The 26399-nt window shown below is 53.2% G+C and overlaps 1 protein-coding gene across 1 annotated transcript; it reads left to right on the forward strand.

The window, feature by feature from the left end:
• The first annotated feature begins 2440 nt into the window (after positions 1–2440).
• Positions 2441–24362, forward strand: Mmp15 (matrix metallopeptidase 15). The gene is made up of 10 exons (XM_036188748.1): positions 2441–3215; positions 14887–15035; positions 15809–15934; positions 17054–17361; positions 17682–17843; positions 18617–18870; positions 19252–19390; positions 20903–21053; positions 21203–21318; positions 22263–24362. The coding sequence occupies exons 1-10, from the start codon at positions 3063–3065 to the stop codon at positions 22676–22678; spliced, it is 1974 nt and encodes a 657-aa protein (XP_036044641.1). The 5' UTR covers positions 2441–3062; the 3' UTR covers positions 22679–24362.
• The last annotated feature ends 2037 nt before the right edge of the window (positions 24363–26399 follow it).

Genomic DNA, 26399 nt, shown 5'->3' on the forward strand with positions numbered 1-26399 from the left:
TCTCTTGGTACCAGAGTCCAAAAGACTGTCCTGTTCCCAAAAGGGTCCTGTTTTCCCAGCCTGGCTCAGTAACAATCCCTGAAGTGGTAAGTGGCCAAACGTGAGGAGGCAAGAGCTTCAAAGCAGCCTTACCAACCACAGGCTTTAGCGATGTTTACAGGGTTAAGAAACAGGGTGGTCTGTGGTGTGGAGAACGTGACTGGAGGTAAGAAAAAGAGGCATAATGGTTCTGTGCTTTCAAGCCCTACCAGAGATGGGTTGGGGTGTGTGTGTGTGTGTGTGTGTGTGTGTGTGTGTGTGTGTGTGTGTGTACAGTATGCGTGGGTGCCTACTAAGGCCACAAAAGGAGGCCAGGTTCCCTCAGAGCTGGAGTCACAGGCCGTTCTGCCCTACCTGAAGTGGGCACTGGGAACCAAACGTGCATCCTCTGAAAGATAGGCAAATGTTCTTAACCACTGAGCCATCTCTCCTGCCCATTCCAGCCCTTTTGAGCTGCCGCCAAGCACTACAAAGGCAGCAACCTCTTCTCCCATGACCTCTCATCAGGGGTTACTCGCAACAAAGCTAAAGGGAGTGTACCACATAGCTACATACTTCTAAAACTGGTAGGGAGAGTCAGGCAACAACTAGCAAGTGGAGCTGCAGAGTTAACCAGGTTTTCCCTCAGTTTCAGCCTCACCTTTGATAGTGGACGCTGCCTGGGGAACCCTTCTAACTAGGTAGCCAGAGTACCATCACCCCAGGCCTATTTCTAGCCCACAGCAAGGTCACTGAGGAAGAGAACCCACTTATTCAACCGTTAGCTGGATTGGAACCCTCCTACAAATAAGGTAAACTTAAATAGACAAATGCTCCGAATTCCAGTAGTCTGAGCAGGACTCCAGAGACCTGGCTTCGAATGAAGAGTTTTCTGTAGGACTGCTCACATAAGAAACCATTTCCTTGAGCCAGACGTGCTCACCAGAACACCAGCAATGGAAGAAACCGCCAGACCTGACTGACCACAGTCTCTCAAACCTTGCCTACACACCTGAGATTTTATTTATTTATGTTTACCCATTGAAATTTTATTTATTATTAGGTAACCTTATAAACTCAGTTTTTAAAAAATGGTGGGGAATAAATTTTGCAAACAATTATAGTACACCTGACTTAAATGGGCTGCTGTGTGCCGGACACTGGACATTTCTCAAAATCAAATTTCAAATTAGAGAATTTGGAAGCTGGTTTCCCAGATGAGGGACCCCACAGGGAGGTTCATCAGTGGAAAGGGGGGAGACTACCTCTATTTTCTTTTCTCCAAACCCCAATTTCATCTCATGAGCTGTTAGGTCAGGCACTGGGCACACGTTTTATCTTCCTTTGGGTGGGTTCGAACTAGCCCTTTCTAAGGTGCTTTGCCAGGTCTCCTATTTCTGAGAGATGAGAGGGGCAGGAGCACCCGGAGAGCCTAGTCTAGGAATGACCTACCCTGGGGGAGGAAAGCTCCCGTTTTAGGGAGTTGATGAGGTCTGCTGCCCTCCACCCTGGCTCCTGTGGTCCTCAAGTGGCATTCCAGTCGCTCCAGTTCACTACACTAGGGCTGCTCTTGGGCTGGACCATCGACCCTCTTAGTGTCCACGCCGGAGTAAAGGTTAAAAGTCTACCCCAAACTTCCCGGGAAGGTTTGCCTTTCCACCCAGCGTTCTGAAGAACCTCATCAACACACGGACTTTCACATAACAGAGACCAAGTAGAGTGGTTTTTCTTGGAAACAAAATGTGTGCACACTAGGAGCCAGAACCCCCACCCTAAGATGGAGACTCAGAAAGATCTAGTAATTTTCTCATACTCACGCAGCAGGGGAATGGGGATGCAGATTCCCTCGCCTTGTAAGCCTGCACTCTTCGGTTGCGCCCTAACCCCTGACTTGGCGACTTAGAAAATTTACTAAAGAGCCTAAGACACTCCGGGGCTTGTTTTTAAAATTACATTTGTGTGTGCTCACACGTGTGCCACAGGTTCTATTGGCCCTCCAAATGGGTCCTGGGGCTCGAACTCCTGTTGCCACACTTGACAAACTTGATGGTGGCCAGAGCCTTTACCCACTAAGCCATCTTACCTGCCCCTCCAACTTCTTTGTTTCGGAGTTTTATTGTCATGCTTTAAACTTTAAAAACAGGACTTCACGTCCTTACTCCCCCCCCCCCCCCACTATCTGAATGTCCTTGGCCCTGCCTCAGAATAGAGTCAAGTTATGGGGGGGCATCCCTGCTTCCCAGAAGCAGAGATGGGAGCAAAGCAGGCTAGGGAGTTTTGCTGCCATCAGGAAAGATGAGAAGGGTCACCCACAGGCCTGAGCAACACAGCCAGCACCTGCTACTAAGAAACCTCGGGTTAGGAACCGCCCCCAGCCTCCGCCTAGGTTTGCGCACAGGGAGCACACTGGCCCTTTAAGAGCGGCGGCTCCCGCCGCGCACTGGGAGTAGGGCTGCGGAGCCAAACTCGCGGGGGACGCGGGGCGCTGGCTAGCTGGCTGGCCGGCTCGCCGCTCTCTCTGGCCGGTTCCCTGCGTTCCTCGGGGGACTGCCTAGGGATCCAGGCCGGGTTGGGCGCGGCGGCGAGCGGAGTCACCGGCGGGAGGCGCGCGCTCCAGGCAGCGCGGGGGGCCCCCGGGCATGGACAGAGAAAGCAGGGCGCGCAGAGGGCGCCGCGGGACCGGGCGGCCGGAGCGCTGAGCCAGACAAAGGCTCTGGAGTTGTGCTTGCGCTCGGGGCCGGGGCCAGGGCGCACCGCGCCAAGACTGCGAGTCTCTGCGGCGTGCTGCTCAGCCGGTCCCCCTCTCCTGCGGGCGGGTCCCCGCGTGCCCCGACCTGCCCTGCCCGCTTCTCCTCGGGTTTGGGAATTTGCAGAGGGGACCTGAGCGCCTCCCGCACGCACCGGGAGCCGGAGAACCGCCGCGCGCCCGCAGGGCCGGGAGCCAGGGAGCGTCGCAAGTTTCCCAGCCGCGTGCGAGGACCTGGCGCTGGCCAGCTAGCCAGCCCGGCGTGGAACGCTCGGGACCCGGCTGGCGGACGGTGAGCATGGGCAACGACCGGAGCGCGTCTGCACGGCTGGGCTGCACTGGCAGCTGTCCCGGCGGCCGAGCTGGGCTGCTCCCGCTGCTACTGGTGCTTCTGGACTGCCTGGGCCGCGGTACAGCAGCGTCTGAGGACGCCGAAGTGTACGCCGCTGAGGTAAGAACCCGGAGGGATGTGGTGTGAACCACGCCCGCAGCGGGAGCTTGCAGGTCGGGGAGACGCACCCCATCTTGGGGGTGAGGGTTGATCTGGACTGGAGAGCTTGGGCAGAAAGCCGGGCTGGCAGGCTGCCACTCCCTGGCCGGAGCTCTGCAGCGCGCCTCTTCCCAAAGCCCTGTGCGAACGGGGATCGCAGCCGCTCGGCACACTGAAGCCGCTCGTGGCACTGAAACGCCCTAGCTTGAGTCCCTACAGCCGCTCCCGCAGCCCCTAGCCCTCGCCTCTAGTCTTTTCCCGAAACGATTCCTCGAGAGCCAGATCCGCGCACTGTGGGCTTTGCGAGTTGGGCGGCGGGGGGGGGGGGGGCTGAGGGTGGGAAGAACTCAGGCGGAGCAGGAGCCCCGCAGCGCTCACACTTTGGCTGACACTCCTTTGGATGACATCGTGCGTTGCCTGGCCGGCCAGGATGGTTGGGGGATGGGTGAGAACCACCCAGACAGATGACCGGTGGCACAGATGCTTTGGCGACTTTCTTGCGATGAAGCTTTCCCACGCAAGGTGGGGTCTGAGAAACAGACCTTATCTCCCGAAACACTTTTCCCACCAGTGCCCCAGCGCGCAGGCCTGGGTGAAACAGGGTAGACTCCACGCCTCTTTTCTCTGGAAGCCGGACTGACGTCCATATGCTGGCAGCTGTCTGGATTGGTCCGGCGAGTGGCCACGCGTGGTCTCCCTGCACAGAGTCCCAACCAGTACCTCCCGCTCCAGTGTATCCCTCCAACGCTAGCTCAGTCACCCCAGGGTACCATTGAACTTTTAAAGACCATTCTTTCCAGCCTTGGGAGAAAGGGAGACTAGGTGTAGAGTCTGGAGAGAGGACGAGCCAGGAACTGCATCCTTGTAGGCTTGGGGCCTTGGTGCCCTTGGGCTTCCTGGAGCCATGGCCTCAGACTGCTGTTTGTATCTGCAGACAGCTAGCTTAGTCTGATTTCCCAGCCCCGGAGGCTCCCCCTCTTTTCTGGTCTGCCTGAGAGGCTTTTCCAGTGGAAGTCTGACCCCCACCCACCCTATTTTAATAAAAACTTGCACAGCTCCACATGCTTTGCCCTCTTCCTCCTCAGGTCAGAGAGTTTCAGGGAGTGAGTCTGCCCCAACCCAATTCACAAGGGTTAGGGACAGAGGCTTCCAGTGAGTGGGCTCCTGCTGGTCAGAATTGTGTTTGCTTGTATCCATGGTACTGCCACAGGAGCAGATGCCAAAGAATTTCAAGTTACAGATTCGCCTTAGAGTTTGTGGCCTGCACAGACCAAACTGGAGTCTGGTGGTTGTGCATGGTGAATGGGCCTCCTGGATGGCCAGGATCTGGGTGCTGGAACCTAGACTGGGAGACTTCATGCCATTTCCTTTTTTCCTTTGGTGTGCTGTTCTCCCATTATCTCCTCCAACTGAGGAAGCACAGCTAAGTGTGCCCACAGTCTTCCACCTCCATGGAAAAGGACCATGGTGGCCCTGGCTAGGATTGACTCAAGACCCAATTTTGGCAATGTCTGGAAAGGACTCTGAAATGTTTGTTGCATGTTGGAATCTACAGTGAATGGAAAGCTACAGATGGCTGTCTTAGCCCCTAGAGTTGGCTCTGGAGTGCAGGTTGCTCTGGGAGACCCCTCAGGACTGGCCATAATTGGGCTCAAAGAGTCCCTAAGCCTTGATGGCCAGTCCATCTGCTCAGGCTTGGTCTGCCTTACATAGTGTCCACATCCCCTTTCCTTTGGGAAAGGCTTTGGCTCCTACCTAAGGGAGTCAGTCCACAACTCCAGATCTCTGGTCAGCTCATGACTATGAGTACATTGGTAACTGAGCCAAGGCCAACACCCACCTCAATTCACCCTCCCAGGTGGCAGCCACAGGAATTCATTGAACTAAGGAACCAGAAACTGACATGTGCTAGGAGCTGCCACACACCTGCAGCCAGCTCCCAGCAGCCTGCCTTCCTTAGAAAAGCTACTCCCGAGCTCCTCTCCCCTAGCTTCCCCATTTTGTCCCCTGGACAGGCACTGTGTTCCAGAACCCCACCTGGATGAGATACCAGCTTTGTTACCCCATCAGGATCCCATCCTGCTCTGTGGCTGTCACACCTGGCAATCTGAGTACCTTTGCTTTTAAACTAGAGAAACTCTCTTCCTTCTGTTCCTTCTCGAAGCTTAGTACTCTCAGCCTATCTCACGGAAGTGACTCAGGCTGCCAGAGGCCACAGGTGTGGTGCCACCAACACCAAGACTGGACATTCCCACCTTCCCTGAATAGCGTCACAGGGCTTCCTGCCCCCACGTGATCACTGAGGAAGATGAGCAAAAGGAGGCTAACTAGAGTCCTCGTTTTCTCTCTCTCTCTCTCTCTCTCTCTCTCTCTCTCTCTCTCTCTCTCATTTCTTGAGCCAGGGTTTCTCTTTGTAGAAAAGGCTGGCCTTGACTTCAGGGAGGCCTCTGCCTCCCTAGTCCTAAGGCTACCACCAGGCCTTAGAGTTCTCCTTTTGATCTTCAGATCTGACTGGAGTCATCATGACTGTCTCCTCTTGTGTGCCAGTGATGGCCCCTCTAGGTTCCCTCCCATTTTAACTATGGACAGAAACTGTTGAGTTCCCGGTGTCTTCCCTAAATGGAAAGGTAGGCTCCTAGTAGGAATAACTGGGAGACTGTGTCTCCACACACTCTCAAGACGGGAGAACTGGTGTGATGGATGTGGATGTGGACCATCTCTCACACCAGCCCTTAACATGTTACTGTGTTTAGTCTGTCCTTGGGCTCACCTATCAATGACCTCCTGGTGTGTCTTCATTGGAGAAGCATATGGGCCTGGCCTGCCACTGTGACCCTGGACACACACACACACACACACACATACACACACATACACACACACACACGCTTTCCATTGCCACACCCCAAGGAGGAAGGAGACTTCTAAAAGACACCCCTGAATGTGAACAGGAAGCCTCACAGAAACATACGCATACCCTCTCCCCTAAAAATGTCTCCAAAAGCCCAGTAACCCACCACCACCCAGATCACTCATGCTCAGTGATGGCGTGCCATGGACGAGGAAAGCCCCGTCCTGCCACCCGCTTAGTTCTGGCTGTCTCTTTGTGCCTCTTTTGTGACTGGATCCAGATGGTCCTTACCATTGTTAGTTACTCTGAGGTTAGTTACCATGATGATTACTGTTCCCTAGACTCCCAATTCAAAGGTGGTGTCCCCAGTGTCACCCCAAAACTTAGGTGGATACTGAGGCAGGAAAAGAACCCCTCAGACAGTTTTACTTGGGTACAATGTTCTATGAGTTGGCAGAAACAAAGAGGGATTGGGGACACTCTGCTCACCAAGAGGATCCTGGGAGATCCACAGATAAATGTGAGATCCTGAGGGTACCTGAGCATCCCCAGGCCTGAGCACAATGGCACCTCCTGCTAGAAGAGCCCCCGAGGACTTGAGAATTAGGGCTCCTGAGCACTGCTCCCCAAAAGGACATGTGGTCTGAGTCCCTGGAGACTAGCAATTGCGGGGCTAGGCCCTGTGAGGGAAGTGGCAGGTTGTATAGCCCCAGGCAAGTGTGCTGGAGATGGGTCTGCCCTGGGGCAGAGGGGTACCTCCCTCTGTATCCCCTCTGCCTCAAAGCAACAGGAGGAAATAAACAAAAGACCCGACTTGACCTCTGCTGTCAGAAGAAGTTGGGGAGGAGCCAGGTCGCAGCCACCAGTCAGCTTTGGATGTACCGTGTAGCCACTGATGGCTGAGCCCCCAACGCTATGCAGCCTGGAGAGCAGAGTCTGGATCAAAACTCTGAAGCTGACCCTTAGACTCGGGTACCACCCTGAAGAGGTGAGGACCCCAGCTCCATGTCTAGCACGTAACAGCATCACAGCCCTTGGTAGCAAGCTGTTGTGGCATTCGTTGTTGAGCCTTGTTTGCGTGTCAGTTTTCTTGTCTGTAAAATGGGAATAACCATAGTATCTACTTGGTGGAATTATGGGGAAATTTATTCTGTTTATAGGCAGTGCAGTGAATGCAGCCTGCCCAGGAGGTTCAGGGTTGTTTCTGTACCTTCATCATACTAATTCTGTCCAGGAACGTTCTAGAAGCATTTTCACATTTCATCTTCCTTGTAACTCGTTGCATATGGAGGAGGAAACTAGTCCTTCCAGATGAGAGCAGGCACCCCAGGTTACACAGCCAGGGACTGCAGAACTGAGGTTTGAACTCAGAACCTCCTCTCTTGGAGCCTCAGATAGGGTCAAATCTCAAGGTTTTGAGTTTCCACCTTCTGCTAGCAGGAGCCTGCAGACACTGACGCAGAAGGAAAGGCCTTTTCAGGGTTTCTGCCAAAGCTGCCCTGTTCCCTACCCACTCCCACCCAGCCCCTGCCCTGGGCAGCCCTGTCTTGCAATGGAAGGTCCAGGTGATACTCAAGACCTGGTCTCTAGCCAACCTTGAAAACTCCTGGCAAACAAAGGCCCCTTCCGCCCCACCCCTCCCCGCCCACAGGCCAAAGGACCCGTTTGTTTTTCCTCCAGGTTAAGGCTTGTGGGGGCGGGTTGGGTAGCTGCCTCCTTCCTGCTTCCCTGCCTGGAAGTCCCCCAGAGTGATCATCACCTACAGCTTTCTTCAAGACCCAGAGTGGAGTGGGGCCTGGTGGTACTGGTCTGAAATCTCAGATCCTTGGGAGGCCGAGGCAAGAGGATTCCAAGTTTAAGGGTTGCCTGGGCTATAAAGTGAATTCAAGGCCAGTCTTGGCAACTTAAGGAGACCCTATTTCAAAATAAAAAGTGAAAAAAAAAAAAAAAAGCCTGGAATAGAGCTCAGAGGTAGAACACTTACCCAACATGTTGCAGCTCTGTAAATCCATCCCCAGTGCTGGAGGCAGGGAGAATTGAGGGCCTGGAAAGATGAGAGAGAGGATGATGTCTCAGGAGCGGATAAGGGTGCAAACTGCAGAGCACCCAGAGTTCAGTTCCCAACACCCACATCAGGCTGCTCACAACTGCCTCTAAGGCTGCTGGCCTCCAAAAGCACTTGAGCTGATGTTCACATGCATACGAACACACGTGTGTGTGTGTGTGTGTGTGTGTGTGTGTGTGTGTGTGTGTGTGCATTTCTTTAAAGACTCATGGAGGTCCGGGTTTGATGATACCTGTTTATAATCCCAGGATTTGGGATGCTGAGGCAGAAGGATCTCAAATTCATAGTGAGAAGTCTGTTAGGCTTCCTTAATGCACGTGTCCTATAACTGTTTAAATGGACCATGCTAGCCCTGGGCATACGAAGCAACAAGAATTGGATAGTCTAGTCAGTCCCTTGTTTGTTTATGACAAGGTCTCTCTGAAAGGACCTCCAAGTCGGCACAAGACACCTCAAGACCAAGTTCTCGGCGCAAAGATTTACTGTCCCCAGAGGGACAGAAGGAGAATAGAGACAAGGACAGTAGACAGAGGGTGAGGGAGAAGGGGACAAGGGAGGAGGGAGGACATTTGGTCCAGAGGGACAAAAGACTGCCTCTGGATAGAGAGGAGACCGATGCAACTCGTAGGCAAAGGGCAGTTTATAAAGGTCAAGGAGGAAAACCTGTGTTAGGATGATTGGTTAATTTTGATAGGGCATGTTAATTAGGGTAGTCAAAGGGGGACTTTTGATTGCTGGACCTCAATACTTTGATAGCGGGACCTTGGTGGTCAGCCTCAGGAGGAGGAAGTGGCCTAATAAGGGAATGGGCCTTGGTGGCTAGCTTTATAATCTGTGGTTTAGCAGTAGAGGGAATGGGGAGAAGGGTAAAAGGCAAAACCTGTCAGGTGACTTGTTTGCCATGGCCCGGCACGCTGGAGCTCTTCACTCTCTGTATAGCCCTGGAACTTACTCTGTAGACCAGGCTGGTCTTGAACTCTGCCTCCCAAGTGCCAGGAGTAAAGGCATGTGCCACCATGCCCAGCTCGTTCTCTCTTCCTTTACTGGCCTGGTGGCTAGTCATTCAAGCTCTTAGTCCTGTTCTGCACGATCCCATTTTGCAGAGGCAGAAACTGAGGTTCAGAGTTATTGTAGCCACAGTTTCTCACAGGCCTTTAATATGGACAAGCAACCAGGGCCTGAACAGAGATGTCACTACACGGCCAAGGCTAGTTTCTTTTCAGCCTTGAGGGACCTTTCTAAGGGTCCTTGCTGGCACAGATGGAAAGAACTGATGGATAGGGCAGCTCTGAGTTCCCTGTCAGGCATGGATGCCAGCTGGATGAATCTGTGGCCCTGCCTCAGGGAGATGGCTGAGCTTGGTGGCTTTGGAAACCATCCCCCACCATCCCACAGCGAGCTAGTAGAAAGCAAGCCCTATCTTTTGCAGAGTCTCCATCCCAGAACTAACTCTGCTCGGGACCTGTTCCTTCTGGTATGACGGAGTAGAGACAGGCAGAACCCTGGTTTGTTCCCAAGAATCCTCAGAGGCAAAGAATGGAAGAGGGTGAACCTCACAAGATCTTGGAAGGTCTGGGGGCCGATCCATCTTTGACAGTCCTGACAAACTTCCCTTTGTACCTGGCTGGGCAAAACTGGCCTAGGGCTACTCAAATTACAGAGGGAGAGATAAAACAGAGCCCTTGAGATTGTCTTTATCACCGGGGCCTGATAAGGGCCCTGGGGGAGGGGCTGCTGTGCAGTAAGCCCCAGGAGCAGGCTGTGGAGGCAGCTATAGCTCCGGCCCCAGCCCCCTCTCCAATAGCTGTTCTAGGCACAGCATTGACCTGGGATCTGGGGGCTCCTTCTCAGACAAGCCCTCCCAGCAGGCTCATGTCCCTCCACATTGCTTCAGCAGGCCTGAGGGAGGGCAGCTGGCTCAGCGCCCAGACTCAGCGAGAGATGTTGGGTGTGAGGAGGGAGGATCAGGTGCCCTGGCCAGTGCTGTGCTGTGCTGCTGATCCTGAGGAGGGCCCGAGCCCAGCGTACTAGGCTAAGGAATCGAGAATGCTACAGAAACCTCCTGCAACCAGGCCTCTTCCAGAGCAGCTCACCGCCTCTGAACCTTGCTCCCAGCACAATGAGAATAGATAGGTATTTATCTTTCAGGAGGAGTTGTGAGCATGACGTGGCCCACAGCAGTCTCTCCTGAGCCTCAGGAATTCCCTTGTCCCTTGTCTTCTTGCCCGGGATCAAGTCACTCTCTGCTCTAAGATGGGAGAGGCCTCCTGGCCCACTGGCCTCTTCCGAGCCCTCTGTCATGGATAGTGGCCCTCATGGAAAGGGAAACGAGCCCTGGGTTAGGATCCTTCCTTTACTATGCCCAGTACTGACTACTGTGCTGGCGGGGTGGCGCTTACTCCCAACACTGCAAAGGGCAGAAGCCCCAAGGCTGTGGCTGCTGCCACTTGGCAGATTTGTGGACACTTGGTGTTTGCCAGAGGCAGGCTGGCCATCGGCTTTACCTCCTACTAGGAGGCTGCAGTTCTGCTCAGCAGTCCCTGTCCCAGCGTGCCATGGGTCATCTTCACCCCAGCAGTGGCTGCGAGGCACAGCTGATGGAGAGATGGGAACTCTGCTTCCTGGGGACTTAAAGGCATTTAACTATGTGAAGGAGGGCCACCAGGCTCCCTTGGGACCTGCCTGGCAGCCCCTGAGCTGGCTCTGGGATGAAGCAGTTCTTCTGCCAGACCTCTGCAGCTCACTGGAACTCTTTGCTGCATACAGGCCAGCTCCCCTCTCCTCCTGAGCTTCTGTCCCCAGCCTGTCCCTCTTAGAGCTCTGCAGACAGGCTAATCAGCTCCTCTGTGACTCTGATTGCTTGCACCGGAGATATTTTTACATTATGCAAATAGGTGATATGAAGGTGCCCTCATCTGTTAGCAGCCACCCCGCCCCCTACACACACACACACACACACACACACACACATCAGCTCCATGCCTTTTGCCATTAGTCTGGTGGCCTTGCCCATTGGATCTTTCCATGAGGCTTCAGGAAAACTGTCCAAAGGCGAAGAGAATGGTTGGTAGGAGCTTTGCGGGGAGGTTTCGGTGCCTGGGAAGAACAGAGACGTTGTTGCAGCGTTACTGCCATGGGTTTGCTCCCTCCTCCTCTAGCTGTGCCAGCCCTGGCCAGGCCAGTCTCCCCAGAAGCCTGGACTCTTCAGCCCTGTTGGCTGAAGCATGGTTGCCAGCCAGAGCCCCTGGTCTCTTCATCACAACACTTAGAGCGTGCTTTGCTACGTCATCCTTGCAGAACCTCACCTATGAGGCAGGCTCCAATCCAGTCCCCTTTTATGGAGCATAGGCGTGGCCCCACTCTATCTGTACAGAACTGACACTTGTTTCTCGGCTCCAGGCTTCTGCTTCCTGCTCTGCCTGCCACCCTCCAAGGCCCTGGGGCCTCTGAGTGTAACTGCAAGCCAGCCAGTCCGGGACTTGGCTCAGCAGCTCTCTGCCCATCAAACTTGGGCACTGCTGCCCTGGGCCGAGTGAGCCAATATGTGGGTGTCAGCCCAAAGCATCTACTGTGTCCAGCTACTGTCTTGCCTTGGGGTCCCTCAGCATATAGCTTCCCCTTTCTAGAACAACGTAGAAAGTGGGCCTTCCACGTGGCCAAGTACATGTGGGAAGGACAAGGAAGGCATCTGCTTCCTTGCTTCTTCTACCTAGATACCATCCCGTCACCGCCTTGAGGGCATGAGGCAGGCTGGTATTTCTTAGCATTTCTCAGAATCATTCATCAGATTTGCTACTTCAGGTTTCTGAAGCATTCATGGACTTGAGAGCTGTGAAGCCCTCTCCTCCAAGTACACGGTCTCCTGGAGCCTAGAAGCTCTAAATGGCCATGTCTCCCACAGCCCCCAGCTGGCCTGCTATCTGTCACAGTCAGAGAGCGCAGGAACATCTGGAAGTGTGTGGGTGATGGGTGAGTGACAGGTGGATAGATGATCAGGTGGATGGGATTTGCCTTGGTAAGTCCTAGAAGGGAACCAAACACTCTCATTGGGTATACTAAGTACTTTTTCTGGGTCTGTGACCTTCAAATCTTACCCTGGTTTTATGTCACCTTGACACAGCTATAGTTATCTGAAAGGACAGAAACTCAATGGAGAAAATACCTCCATAAGATGTGGCTGTGGGGCATTTTCTTAATCATGATTGTTGGGGAAAGGGCCAACCCATCCTTTCTGTAAGAAAGCAGGCTGAGCAAGCAAGTAAGCAGCACTCCTCCATGGCCTCTGCATCAGCTCCTGACTCCAGGTTCCTGCCCTGTTTGAGTTCCTGTCCTGACTGCCTTCAGTAGTGAACAGTGAAGTGGAATGGAAGCCTGTCTTCTCCAAGTCCCTTTGGTCGTGGTGGTTCATCACAGCAAGAGTGACTAAGACACCCCGTAACGGGACATTGGTCTTCATGCTGCAGATGAGGAAACAGATTCAACCCGGACAGTTGGAGCTGGACATGTAGATCTGTTAGTTGAACGGTTGCCTAACATGCATGAATCCTTGAGTTGGTGCCCCAGCACTGCATGGAACCAGGGATTGTAATGCACAGTTGTGATCTTGGGAAGTGGAGGCAAGAAGATAAGGAGTTCAGGGCTATCCTTGGTTACATAGCAAGTTGAAGGTATGATTAGAGACCCGTTTCCAAATTAAAATAAACAAATAATTCATAGCAGAGCAGGGAAAAGGTTGGTGACTGGGAAAATTATAGGCTCTAGGGCTAAACCTACTGCTGTTGTATTAAACAGTCATGCTGTTGGACTACTTTCTAAATATTTATATTTAAACCCATAGATCTATGTTGGTCTTAACTTGGGTCGGAGAAGTCTCTTTGCACAGTGGGTAGTGGTTAATGCAGAGGCTCATAACTGATCAGAGTGCCAAGTGTAAGTGACTATGAGTATTCAGCTGTGGATGAATCATCTATGTCAACCGATTGGGATCAGCGGAAGAGTGTGCAGGAAGAATTAAGAACTGGTGGGTGGGGGAAGAGTTGTGAAATGCCCACTTTCAGACATGATGTATCTGTTGAAGATCAAGCATAAGGTCAAACCAATCAAAATTCCAACGTGAGTGTCAATATGTTCAAAATGCATGGGATAAATGTAAGAATATTTCAAAGAATAAATAAAAACAAATAATTTGGCTGGGCGATGGTGGTGCATGCCTTTAATCCTGGCACTCGGGAGCCAGAGGCAGGCAGATCTCTGTGAGTTCGAGGCCAGCCTGGTCTCCAAAGTGAGTTCCAGGAAAGGCGCAAGGCTACACAGAGAAACCCTGTCTCAGGAATAAATAAATAAATAATAATAATAATAATTTTTTAGTCAGGCGGTGGTGGTGCACACCTTTAATCCAAGCAGTTGGGAGGCAGAGGCATGCGGATCTCTGTGAGTTCAGGCCATCCTGGTCTACAGAGTGAGTTCTAGGACAGCCAGAACTGAAACATGGAGAAACCCTGTCTTGAAAACTAAAAATAAATAAATAATTTTTTAAATGGTGCTGGAGAGATGGCTCAGCGGTTAAGAGCATGTACTGCTCTTGCAGAGGACCAAGCTCAGTTTCCAGCACCATGTCAGGTGCTTCACAATTACCTATAACTCCAGCTCCAGGGGATCCAACACCCTCTCTGCACTCCATGGGCACCTGCATGCACACACATAACTAAAAATGTTTTAATTAAAAAGAGGGGCTGGGGAGATGGCTCAGCAGTTCCGAGCATTTGCTGCTCTTGCAGACCAGAATTCAGTCCTCAGAAGCTGCATCCAGTGGCTTACAGCTGCCCATAATTCCAGTTCCAAGGGATCCAATGGCCTCCTCTGGCATATCTAGGTACCTGTGCACCCATATGCACACATACACACACACAGACATACACAGAGAAGGAGAGGGGAGAGAGAAAGAAGAATAAAACCTTAACAAAGAGAGAGAGAGATTCTGAATACTTGAGTGTTGTTGGTGTTTTCTTTGGACCGCCAACCAGCTCTCAAATAAAGACCCGGAGACTTACTGTTAATTATGAATGCTCGGCCATAGCTTAGGCTTGTCCCACTAGCTCTTATAACTTATAACCTGTTTCTCTTCATATGTTTTGCCTTGGGGCTTTTTACCTTTCTTTCATTCTATATGTCCTACTTTCCTGTTCCTTCATGTCTGTCTGTCTGGCAGGCCCCTGGCACGTCTCTTTTTCTTTTTTCTTTCCCTGAGCCTGAATTCTTCTCCCCATATATTCTTCATCCCTGCCTAGAAGTCCCGCCTGTACCTCCTCCCTCACTATTGGCTGTTCAGCTTTTTATTAGACCAATCAGGTGCCTTAGGCAAGCAAGGTAAAACAGCAACACATTTTTACTTAATTAAACAAATGCAACACAAGTTTGCATAGTTAAACAAATAGTCTGCAACACTTGAGGGTCCCCAGCAGCCTGCCTGGAGCAGAAGGTCCCACCTGGGAGAGGCCAGGGAAGAATGTGCCAGGCAGCAGGCACAGTACATTAGGCAGCAGGAAGCACAAGTGTGATGACCCCACGGCTAGTGGGTTATGGGAGTGAGGCCTGAGAGCTGGGGCTTGGTGGTGAGGGGTTTATAGGCCTTGGAAGAACTGAATTTTCCTTTGAGTTGGGAGGTCTTGGAAGGTTCTGAGCAGTGACTGAGGAGACCTTGTTTGGCTTCCTTGCAGAACTGGCTGCGACTCTATGGCTACCTACCCCAGCCTAGCCGCCACATGTCCACCATGCGCTCTGCCCAGATCCTGGCTTCTGCCCTCGCGGAGATGCAGAATTTCTATGGGATCCCAGTCACGGGTGTGCTTGATGAAGAGACAAAGGCGTGAGTTCCTCCATGTGACCCCCTCCCACACCCCATGGGCCTCCTGCCCTCCAGCCTGCCCTGAGAGTCTTTGGTATATGGAGTTTCCGGAGGAGAGTAGCCTGGATGAGGAGTGGTGAATGGTTTAGTGGTCTTCTGCTAATGTTTACTGTTTAGACTGGCTGCCTGAAGCCTGATGTTAAAGATAAAACAGAGTTGAGGAAGGTCACTGACTGTTCATACAGATGACTCAGGTTCGGCTCCTAGCACCCACATCAGACAAGCACCTGGATGCACACAGTGCACATAAATTCACACTTACACATACATAAAAAAAAAAAAAAAGAGAGATGAAGTAGTTGTAATCTAGCTTTGGCAGGAAGAGCATAATGTTCGATTAGTGATGTCTGTTACAGGCATGGGAATGGGAAGATGCAGTACAGAAGTCCTGGATGGGACAACCAAGTTAGGCCTTGCTCTATTAGAGGTGATAGGACCTATTGATACACCGAGAAGCACAGAGCTTGACATTCCTGGGACAGGCGGCCTCAAGAGCACCCACCCCATGCTTGGGTTACACTCAGAGGAGAAGCACACCTTTTGAGTCACTGCTGAACGCTCAGTCTTCTTAAAATACGGAATCTCTTTACCCACTATTCTGGAAGCCAAACAGAGAGTCTCCCACCCCCAGCACACCCCTGTGAGGGAAAACTGGGAAGCAAGAGGGAGTTGGAAGGAGGTGGGCTGCCTGGAAGAGATGACCCATAGCTGACCCCTCTGTATCTTTGGTCCAGGTGGATGAAGCGGCCCCGCTGTGGGGTGCCTGATCAGTTTGGGGTACGTGTGAAAGCCAACTTGCGTCGGAGGAAGCGTTACACTCTGACAGGAAAGACGTGGAACAGCCACCACCTAACCTTCAGGTATGGCCCCTCTCAGGGGGACTCAGAATTCCTTTCCAAGAAGGGGTCTGGGTAGCTGTGCTGATTGTCCTAGCCACAGTCTAGGAACGCTCCCTCCAGGGAAGGCCAGCTCTCTTTCAAGCATCCCCTGCTGGGTCCTTTCTTGGCCCCAGCTAGCTACAGGCTAGACTGGCCTGATGTGGCCAGATGGACTCTTGAATCAATTTGGTCAGTAGATGTGAGGGTCAAGTGTTCTGTTTTCACTCAGGCCTCCTGAGATCCTGGAGTGAATTTGGTCCACCCAGTCAAATCCCTCTTTGCGGTTGACGGACATCTGTCTGCACCAGCAGCTCAGTCTTATCCACAGGGAAGGTGTGGGCTTTGTTCTTCTCATGTGCAGGCTCTGGGCCAGTGGTTCTCAATATGTGGGTCACACCCGCTTTAGGGATTGAATGACCCTTTCACGGGAGATGCATATCAGATATCCTGCATATCAGATATTTACTTTATGATTCATCTACCCCCACCCCATGGCCACAAAGCACCTGTGCTTTCATTTACTTACTATTTTTACTATCTTTTGGTTTGGGAATCTAGAGTTTGGGGGTTTTTATATATTAAGACAAGGTCAAGTTCTCATGTTATTCCCAGGATACCCTTAAGCTTGCTGTGTGGCTGAAGCTAACCTTGAACTCCCAATCTTCCTATCTCCGCTTCCCAAGTGGTGGGATTGCAGGCTTGCACTACCATGCCCAGGCCCTTACTTTTTCTTTCTTTTTTTTTTTCCTTCTTTTTTTTCTTTTTTTGGTTTTTTTGAGACAAGGTCTCACTATGTAGCCCTGGCTATACTGGAACTCACTCTGTAGACCAGGCTGACTTTGAACTCAGAGATCCACTTGCCCCTGTCTCCCATATGCTAGGATTAAAGGCTGCCGCCCAGCCTTACTGTCTTTCTTAATTTAAATCTTTGCTTGTCTTCTAGCATGAAAACGTAGAGTCATAGTTTAATGAATTACTGGGTGTGACAAGTTCTAATTCATACCAGTGGATAGTGTGGCAGCGTTATGTGCTCTTAGGAAGGTGCAGCAATGGACAGTATCCCACAAGCCTGTCCATTTGTATCTCCCTGCCCACTTGCAGCATCCAGAACTACACAGAAAAACTGGGCTGGTACAACTCAATGGAGGCAGTGCGCAGGGCCTTCCATGTGTGGGAGCAGGTCACGCCCCTGGTCTTCCAGGAAGTATCCTATGATGACATTCGGCTGCGAAGGCGGGAGGAGGCTGACATCATGGTACTCTTCGCCTCTGGCTTCCATGGCGACAGCTCACCGTTTGATGGCATGGGTGGCTTTCTGGCTCACGCTTATTTCCCCGGCCCTGGTCTGGGTGGGGACACACATTTCGACGCAGATGAGCCCTGGACCTTCTCCAGCACTGACCTGCATGGTGAGGACAGCTGGCTAGGGTTGGGAACAGGCCAGGCAGTGCCCAAGCTAGGCCACCCATCCAGCTCAGTAGCTTCAGGCTCCAGAGGGGAGGGTGTCCCCTATTCATATCTCTGGAGCCCTGTACTTAGTCTCAATCTGTTGTCCCACCAAGGGAGGGCTGGAAGAGAAGGATATGCTGGGCCCATTTCTCAGATGGGGAAATTAGAGGCCAGAAGCCAGAGCAGCTCAGCCCTATCCAAAAGAGAAGCAAGAGTGGAGTCTATGGTAGCCTACAGGGCCTAGGATGAGCCAGAGTGACCATACATACCCCCACTACAGGAATCAGCCTCTTCCTGGTGGCAGTGCATGAGCTGGGCCATGCACTAGGGCTGGAGCATTCGAGCAACCCCAGTGCCATCATGGCACCATTCTACCAATGGATGGACACTGACAACTTCCAGCTGCCTGAGGACGACCTTCGGGGCATCCAGCAGCTGTATGGTGAGTGGGCTGTGACCAGTTGGCCCTAGACTCTGTCCCCATTCTATAGAAGAAAACTGAGGCCCAGTCACTTAGCCAGAGCCCACACTGTGGCCCCAGACTGGAGCTGCAAGGGGGTGCAGATGATCCACCCTATTTCTCTCCTATTCTTGACAGTATTCCTACTAGACTAAGGATGTCCCAGGGTCCCTAGGATCCACAGTCTGAGTCTGTCCCCAGCACCCTCTAGACTTCCAGGGGACTTGAGACAGCTGTCTACCCATCCCAGACTCCACCCAGTGGCCAGGTCTCCCCAAAGCCAGCTCTTCCGGTCAGGGCCTGTGCCTCTGTGTCCACACAGAACCCTCCTCTGGTGGCACCTCACAGATACTCCTTCCTCTGTCCCCAGCAGCTCAGTAATGAGCTGTGCCTCAGGTAGAGTTCAAGTTGCTGCAGCCTGGGCCAGAGCTATGCTCCTGACTCTGCAGGTGCCTTACTTCCTAGGACCCCATTGAGTAGGCCAGCATGGTAAGGGGCATGTCCTCAGGGAAAGCAGAGGCAGGTAGCCTCCCACCCAACAGAGAGGTTAAGAAAAAGATCATGTGGAGGAGGCTTACCCCGGCCTCTGCCATGGATGGTGATGGGGTAGCCCAGGAAGGGATCTGCTATTAGGTAGACAAGGCCTTATACCTGGAGGGGGTGTGCTCAGGACTTTCACATTGTATGTAAGGGGAACCTGGCATCCAGGCTAGGTTCTGGGTCTGATCTCACTTCTTGCTCTCACCTCTCTATAGGCTCCCCAGATGGTAAGCCACAGCCCACCCAGCCTCTCCCCACTGTGAGGCCCCGACGGCCAGGACGGCCAGACCACCAGCCCCCTCGGCCTCCCCAGCCACCACATCCAGGTGGGAAGCCAGAGAGGCCCCCCAAGCCAGGGCCCCCACCCCAGCCCCGGGCCACAGAGAGGCCTGACCAGTATGGCCCCAACATCTGTGATGGCAACTTCGACACAGTGGCTGTGCTTCGTGGAGAGATGTTTGTGTTCAAGGTCTGGCCCCATCCTCCCGGTGCCTCCTCCAGCCAACCCAGAGCCTGCTCCCGCCCCACCCTCACGTGACCTCTCTAAGCACACCAGCTCTTCCCTTGCTAACATCTCCTGGGTACCGACCAAACCCTAGACCAGGAGGAAATCAACCCAAGACAACAAGGGACTTGTCAAAAGGTCGCACAGTAATCAGGTGCCTGCTCCTCAGCCCAGAGCTCCCTCCTTGGAGCTGCTTTGGCCTTCCAGGTACTGCCTGGCTCCTCAGGGCCTGATGGCCTCTCTGCTAGATCATCCCTGACCTGGGAAGAACAGTGTAGGCACAGCTCTACCCTTAGCCAAGGCGTCTTGCATGTGTTGCCCATCAGTACCCACCCTCTTCCACAGGGCCGTTGGTTCTGGCGAGTCCGGCACAACCGTGTTCTCGACAATTACCCTATGCCAATTGGCCACTTCTGGCGTGGTCTGCCGGGGAACATCAGTGCTGCTTATGAGCGCCAGGATGGACATTTTGTCTTTTTCAAAGGTAAGCCAAGATGATGAGAGGCGTGGGCAGCCTTCCAGCTGTATTGCTAGCTAGAAGAGAATCCTGCATCTCCACTCCCCATTGTGGGCTTGCTCAACACCTGGGGGTAGCAAGGTGTGAGTGGAAAGGTGGACAGAGGCTGCGGGATTAGGTAGGCCTAGACCCTGAAGGCCAGGACTGCCTGAATTAAGGATGTATCTCTGCCATCTTCTGCAGCCAAGGAGCCCCACCTCACCGTCCCCAACCCTGCTTCTTGTTCTCCTGATAATGAGTCCTCATAAGAACAGGCTGTCCTCTTGAAGAACAGATCCCCTTGGGTCTGGAGAGGTGGCTCAGAGGTTAAGAGTATTGGCTGTTCTTCCAGAGGTCCTGAGTTCTATTGTCAGCAATGTCATGGTGGCTCACAACCATTTAAAATGAGATCTGATGTCCTCTTCTGGCATGCAGGCAGGCATGCAGACAGAACACTGTACACATAATAAATAAATCTTTAAAAAAAAAAAAAAAAACAGATCCCCATGGGGCTGGAGAGACAGATCAGGGGTTAAGAGCACTGGCTGCTCTTCCAGAGGACCTGGGTTCAATTCCCAGCACCCACATGGCAGGTCATAACTGTCTAAAACTCCAATTCCATGAGATCCAGCACCCTCACACATGTAGGCAAAACACCAATGCACATAAAATAAATAGAAATAAATTATTGTCAGGCGGTGGTGGTGCACGCCTTTAATCCCAGCACTTGGGAATCAGAGGCAGGAGGATCTCTGAGAGTTTGAGGCCAGCCTGGTCTACAGAGCAAGTTCCAGGACAGCTAGGACTGTTACACAGAGAAACCCTGTCTCAAAAAACCAAAGAGAGAGAGAGAGAGAGAGAGAGAGAGAGAGAGAGAGAGAGAATGAAAGAAAGAAATGAAGGAAGGAAGAGAGAGAAAGAGAGGGAAGGAGGGAGGGAGGAAGGGAGGGAGAGAGGGAGGGAGGGAGGGAAGGAAGGAAGGAAGGAAGGAAGGAAGGAAGGAAGGAAGGAAGGAAGGAAGGAAAAGAACAGAATAGGTTCCCAGACCCCCTTGGCCAGGATCTCTGCAGAGAAAAGGCCTTGGGTAGGGGAGCAGTACCCCTTGATAGATCAGCTCTATCTCTGGCCCCACAGCAGGAACCCTCTGAATACAGGATAGACTCATACTGAAGTGGGGAGTTCCAGACCTGGCATCATAAGGGCCACTTGACTATCTCAGGCCTAGAGGAGGTGTCCTGTGGAATGAAGGGCCATGTACAGTGTGTGGGTGGGCTGGGTGGGAGCAGCCGATTGTACACACAGAAATGAGTATCTCGCGGGTTTCCATGAGCGTAGATACGTGTGTGAGTATCGTGCTGAGTGCTTGTGCTTCTGTGCATACGTGTGTCAGGATGGGCAGTGATGGTGTGAATGGACTGTTGGACCCAGAAAAGCATTTCCTCTGCCATCTCTATCCCCAACCCAGGCCCACCCTCACACAACCTACTGCTCCCCGTGTAGGTAACCGCTACTGGCTTTTCCGAGAAGCCAATCTGGAGCCTGGCTACCCACAGCCGCTGAGCAGCTACGGTACAGACATCCCCTATGACCGCATCGACACAGCCATCTGGTGGGAACCCACAGGTCACACTTTCTTCTTTCAAGCAGACAGGTAAGCGTTTTGTTATGCCCCTTCCCCTAAAGGAGGATGCTCAAGCCAGGCCCCTGCATCCTCAGATCTGCCCAAAGAGAGCCAACGCGGAGAAAGGACCGAGGCCCAAGCAGGGCTCCAGGTTCATAGCCTGATTCTTCTGGTCACAGGTATTGGCGCTTCAATGAGGAGACACAACATGGAGACCCTGGCTACCCCAAGCCCATCAGCGTCTGGCAGGGAATCCCTGCCTCTCCCAAAGGGGCCTTCCTCAGCAATGATGCAGGTACCAGGCCAGCCCCTCCCAGAGGGCCCAGCACTTGCCCAAGGTCCCATGTCCTTGTGGAGGCATTGAAGGAGGAGCCTGGGGTCTTCTCTAGCCTGCCTTCCTGCCTTCCCTGCATCATTACTGTCCTCTTTGGATAGGCTTCCAGCCCCACAGCTGGAGAGGCCACCCGTGCCTGTCTATGGCCAGAGCTGGAGCTCAAGAACTCAGAGCCTCAGGGCAGTGGGCCTGGTTCAGTGTTGGAGCAGGGTCCTCTCCGGGCAGTGCTCACAGACCTGCAAGAGAAGCCTAGTATCTGTCACTGTAACTGAGTGGCAGGAGTTGTGACCCTGTTAGTTCTCCAGCAGGGTCCCTGTGTGTCTGGTTCTTTATCTGGGACGCTCATGTTCAGGGCAGACTTGCCGGCTTTGCCAATGCTCAGCCTGATCCCGTGACCCTATGTGTGGGCATGTCACTGCAGGTGCCCTGAGCTCACTGCGCTCAGTAACGACCCTTGCTTCAAACCTGGCCCTTCCTGCTGTCAGTAGGATAGATACAAGATGCCCAAGGCCAGGAGCTAGTCTAGAGCAGCACTGGGTTTCATCCCAGGCTCATAAAGGCCCAAGGACACACAGTCATGCTTGCCCCTATGGTTGGGAATAGAGCCAGTCCTGGGGTGAACAGTGAGGTTCCTTGATACCCGTACCCTGGCAGGCTGTGGGCCCCTTTTTTGCCCTGTCAGCCTAGCCAAGAAGCTGGGGACCCAACCCGTCCCCCAAGCCTCAGCAGGGAGGCAGATTTGAGGAGACTCAGACAAGCAAGCAAGGAAGAGTATTCTTTTGTTTGTTTTCTGGTTTGGCTTTGGTGCTTAGAGACAGACCATTTAACATGCTCCACAAGTGCTCTTCTCCCAAGTTCCATGCCTTCCCCAGCCTGAAGCCGTCCTGGTCTGTCTGTTCCTACAGCCTACACCTACTTCTACAAGGGCACCAAATACTGGAAATTCAACAATGAGCGCCTGCGGATGGAACCCGGCCACCCCAAATCCATCCTGCGGGACTTCATGGGCTGCCAGGAGCACGTGGAGCCCCGACCACGATGGCCCGATGTGGCTCGTCCACCCTTCAACCCCAATGGGGGTACGGAGCCCGAGGCGGACGGGGACAGCAAGGAAGAGGACGCGGGTGACAAGGACGAGGGCAACCGCGTGGTGGTGCAGATGGAGGAGGTGGTCCGGACAGTGAACGTGGTGATGGTGCTGGTCCCCTTGCTGCTGCTGCTGTGCATACTGGGCCTGGCCTTTGCCCTGGTGCAGATGCAGCGCAAGGGCGCACCGCGCATGCTGCTCTACTGCAAGCGCTCGCTGCAGGAGTGGGTATGATCGCGCACCCCCCACAGCACCCGGTGCTCAGGTCCGCAGGGGCAGGCGTGTGGCTCCCAGGTGCTTCCTCAGCCCGGTGGGATCCCCTCCTGGCCACACACATTCCCCTGTCAGTCCTGCCCCGTCTCCTTTATTTATGCCCAGGTGTCTTTTTTTTTTCTTCGGCACCTTGTCTCAGCATTTGTTTCTGCTTTCCTGACTGGGGTCAGGCGATGCTTGGAGTTCTCTGAGTGTACTGCTCCAGACAGGGACGAAGGGACAGAGGCTTACCTCTGGAAGGTGGCAGAGGGTTGGGAAGCTTCTTCAGCTCTGGCTCTCCTCAGCCTGAACCTCTGCTCCTCCTGTGACAAGAGCTGTGTTTGCCTTGAAGGAGCCCCGCTGGGGTTCTACCCTCCTGAATTTGCCTTAGAAAGAGCATATGGCCTGGGAGCCATCCTGATTACCTTGCGGCTTGGCTCCTTCTTAGGCTGCTTCTGAGAGCCCAGAAGCCTGAAAGCCCTCCCGATCCTGGCCATCAGAAGCTCCCACACACCCCTGGGCCTGCAGCTCTTTTCCTCTGGGAAGGGGCCCTGGACCTGTCTCACGAAGGACCAAAGGGAGCCTGTCCGCTCCCCTCCTGATGCTAGTGACTAGCCTAATCTTCCCCAGGCTGCCCACTCTCTTTCATCACCCCACAGGTCTCAGGATGCTGGGCATTCCCTCACCCTCTGGCTTCTGCTGTCCTTGTCCCAGCTGTTGGAGAGATGGGGCTGGCAAGCGCACAGACTAGGGTACCAGAGGTCCTCAGACAGTGCCTGATGTATGGATGCCCAGGATGTCATAGACCAGGCTTGTGGGCCGCCTCCCCTCTGGATCTCTCACTAGGCACAGGCCAGCAGCTGTCCCCACACACAGGCTGTAAAACCCCCAAAGGAATCCACTATGGCCTGGGAAGTCTGTCCTGAGGGTGAAAGGTGGCTTCCCCTCCTCTTTTCTTTCCAGAGTCAGCGGGAGGCTTCTGTGGGAAATGGTACTGTACGGCAGGCTCTGGTCCCTTCTGCCTCCCTAAAGCCTTGAACAGTGAGGGGCCACCACCACCCAGGATCCTCTGGGCCACCACCTCTCTCTGAGTAGTGGATTCTCATAGCCTGGCACTGGACGGGGGTAGGGTGGGGGGTCCAGCAGCTCTCTCTGGACATCACCTCTGCAGGACTTGAGAGCCAGCAAGGGGTGGGGACGGCATCCACCCCCATTGTTTAGTTCTGTAAATAATCTGCACTGATTAAATGTACAGCCAGTGAGTGTGGCTGCGTTTGTAAGCCTAGACTGTAGCATGCCTCAAGGAAGACCTGCTTGGCAGGGTCGGGGCCAAGCTGGGATCCTGAGGAAGACCCTGCTTTGGTGGGACCTTTGGGATGGAGTCCAGGAGGGCCAGGGTTTTGAAGAGCATGGGAGACTCAGCTGAGTCTGAGAACTGGGTTTATTTGGCTTTTGGTGGTGATAAGAGAGGATAGCCCACCTTCCCATATTACTCCCCATCTAGGTGAGGTGGGAAGAGCCAGGCAAGGCCACCCAATCACCTACCTCGACTGGGTTTTGGGCAGCCTGGGAGGTGGTTTGAACAAGGGATGGGCCTGGGTAATGGGGCCATTTTGCCTCCAGAACTTTCCTCTCCATGTTCAGAGAATGAAGTACACTAGGACCTACTGCCTTGTCTTTGCAGGGGTGGAAAACCCCACCACAGGCCCCAGATTGCAGGAGCTGGGGTGTGGTGGGCCTGGGTGTGGCTAGTGAGCTGGGGTCCACCTAAAATCCTGTGTCCATGCTCAATCCTAGACCCAGCAGGCTGGGCTGCCACAGCATCAGCAAGGCCCCTCAACAATGCTCCCTACCCCGACACCCCCCACCCCTGCCCCACCCCTTCCTCTCTTTGTATGGGAATGGGCTGAGGAGAGTTGGAAGGGCTGGCCCTCAGAGCCCAGAGCTCCTGGCTCATCCAGGAAGCAGCACTGAGCTCAGCAGTGGGTACTCAGACATCAGCAGTGGGAGGGACCTGGGAGGAGCCATCTTGACTTTCCTGTATAGAAGCCAAAGCCTGTGACCCCAGCCTAGACGCCTCTGCTTGTGATCTTGTGGGGATCAGAAGCCACAGGTCAGGTAAAAGGCAGTGTGGGACCCAGAGATGAGCAAGACCCTGTTCTTGTAGCCCTTCTTTGTTCTTCCTTAGAGCCAAGGCCAGAGGGAAGGCTTGACAAAGGCCTTGGCTCCTCAAGAACTGCTTCATGAGACACTCATCCGTACTCTGCTATGGCCCAAGAAATCAGGGGCTCCCCACAGTTCTCTCAACATCCCTTTCCGTGACATTTTACTAGTTCTCAAATTTGGTTTTTGTTTTTGGGGGGTTTTTTTTGGTCTTTCATTTTTGTTTTTGTGGGGTTTTTTTGGTTTTTGTTTTGTTTTTTAAATAAGACATTCAAGAAGATACATGAGTCGCTATCATCCCCAGCCAGGTGTTTCCAATCTTTACTTGTCTATGACACTTAGAGCTGCAGCCTCAGGTGCCCAGGGTTCCCTCCTGCCCCAAAGTCGCAGCTGCAGGAGAGGAGCTTGCCCTGACTCAGGCTCCATGAAGAAAGGATGTGTGTGTGTGTGTGTGTGTGTGTGTGTGTGTGTGTGTGTGTGTGTTTGTGCACGCGTGCGTGCGCGCGTGCGACCCTGACCAACCGGGATGCTCCTGCTCACAAGTTATTCAAGAGGGAAATAGGTCTTGGAGGCGGAAGTGACCTGGCCAAGGCCATACAGCTGGGAAGCACCATGCTAGGGTCAGACCTGGGCAGACCAATTTGGCAAACCCCTGCCCTGCCTTGCACACCTGATGTTCATGAAGAGTGAGACAGGGACTGGACACACACCCACCCCCAGCCTTCTTCATTCTGTGAATCCAAGATTCCAGGGCCTGGGACAGAGCTTCCTTTCAGGCTGAGGTTGGACTGAACAAGCCTGGCTGCTTCCTCTTCTCCCCTTGGCAGAAAAGCCTTTTTGTTGTGGTGCACACAGAAGCCATTCTCCAGTGCAGAAGGAATGGCAGGCTTCCTGTCCACCAAAGCTCTGCAGCAACCTCTGTGTAAGTCTGGGAGACACAGGGCTTTCTGCCCATGCATCCTACAGTTCTGCCTCTGGAGCCCTGGACCACAGGCCTTGTGTCCCTACCAAACTCAACCCAAGAAACTTATCCGTCGGCTGTTATAAAGTCCTGGGTGTTCCAGGCATCAGGACACTGTCAGGGTCCAGCCACCTCAGCCCACCTCCTCATAGCCCATAAAATAGCAGTGACCCTGGGTAGGTTACTTTTTCCGTCACAATTGTCTGTGGTTTTGCCCAAGCCGTTTCCTCCCTGGGAAAACCTTTCCCCATCCATTTCACACATTCTAAATTGTACATCTTCAAGGCCCAGATTATGTCTCTTGCCTTCCCTAGATTCCTACCCTCCACCCTTAAGGCGGCTGAGTTTCTTCCCACCTCTGGCGAACCTAGCATTTAGTCTTACTCAGTACTCAGCCTGCCCATGGTTCCAGGAACCCAGAGGCTCGCGGTGGCTCCGTAACTTACATCTGTGTCCTTTGACAGGGCACTTCTCCTCCCGGAGCCCCAGGTCCTCATCTGTAGAATGGCACGAACAGCCATGTCTAATTCAAACAGTCTTGAGACATGAAAGTTGGTGCTAGGAAAGATGGGGGTGAGG

The sequence above is a fragment of the Onychomys torridus genome, chromosome 5, assembly GCF_903995425.1.
Source record: "Onychomys torridus chromosome 5, mOncTor1.1, whole genome shotgun sequence".
NCBI lineage: Eukaryota > Metazoa > Chordata > Mammalia > Rodentia > Cricetidae > Onychomys > Onychomys torridus.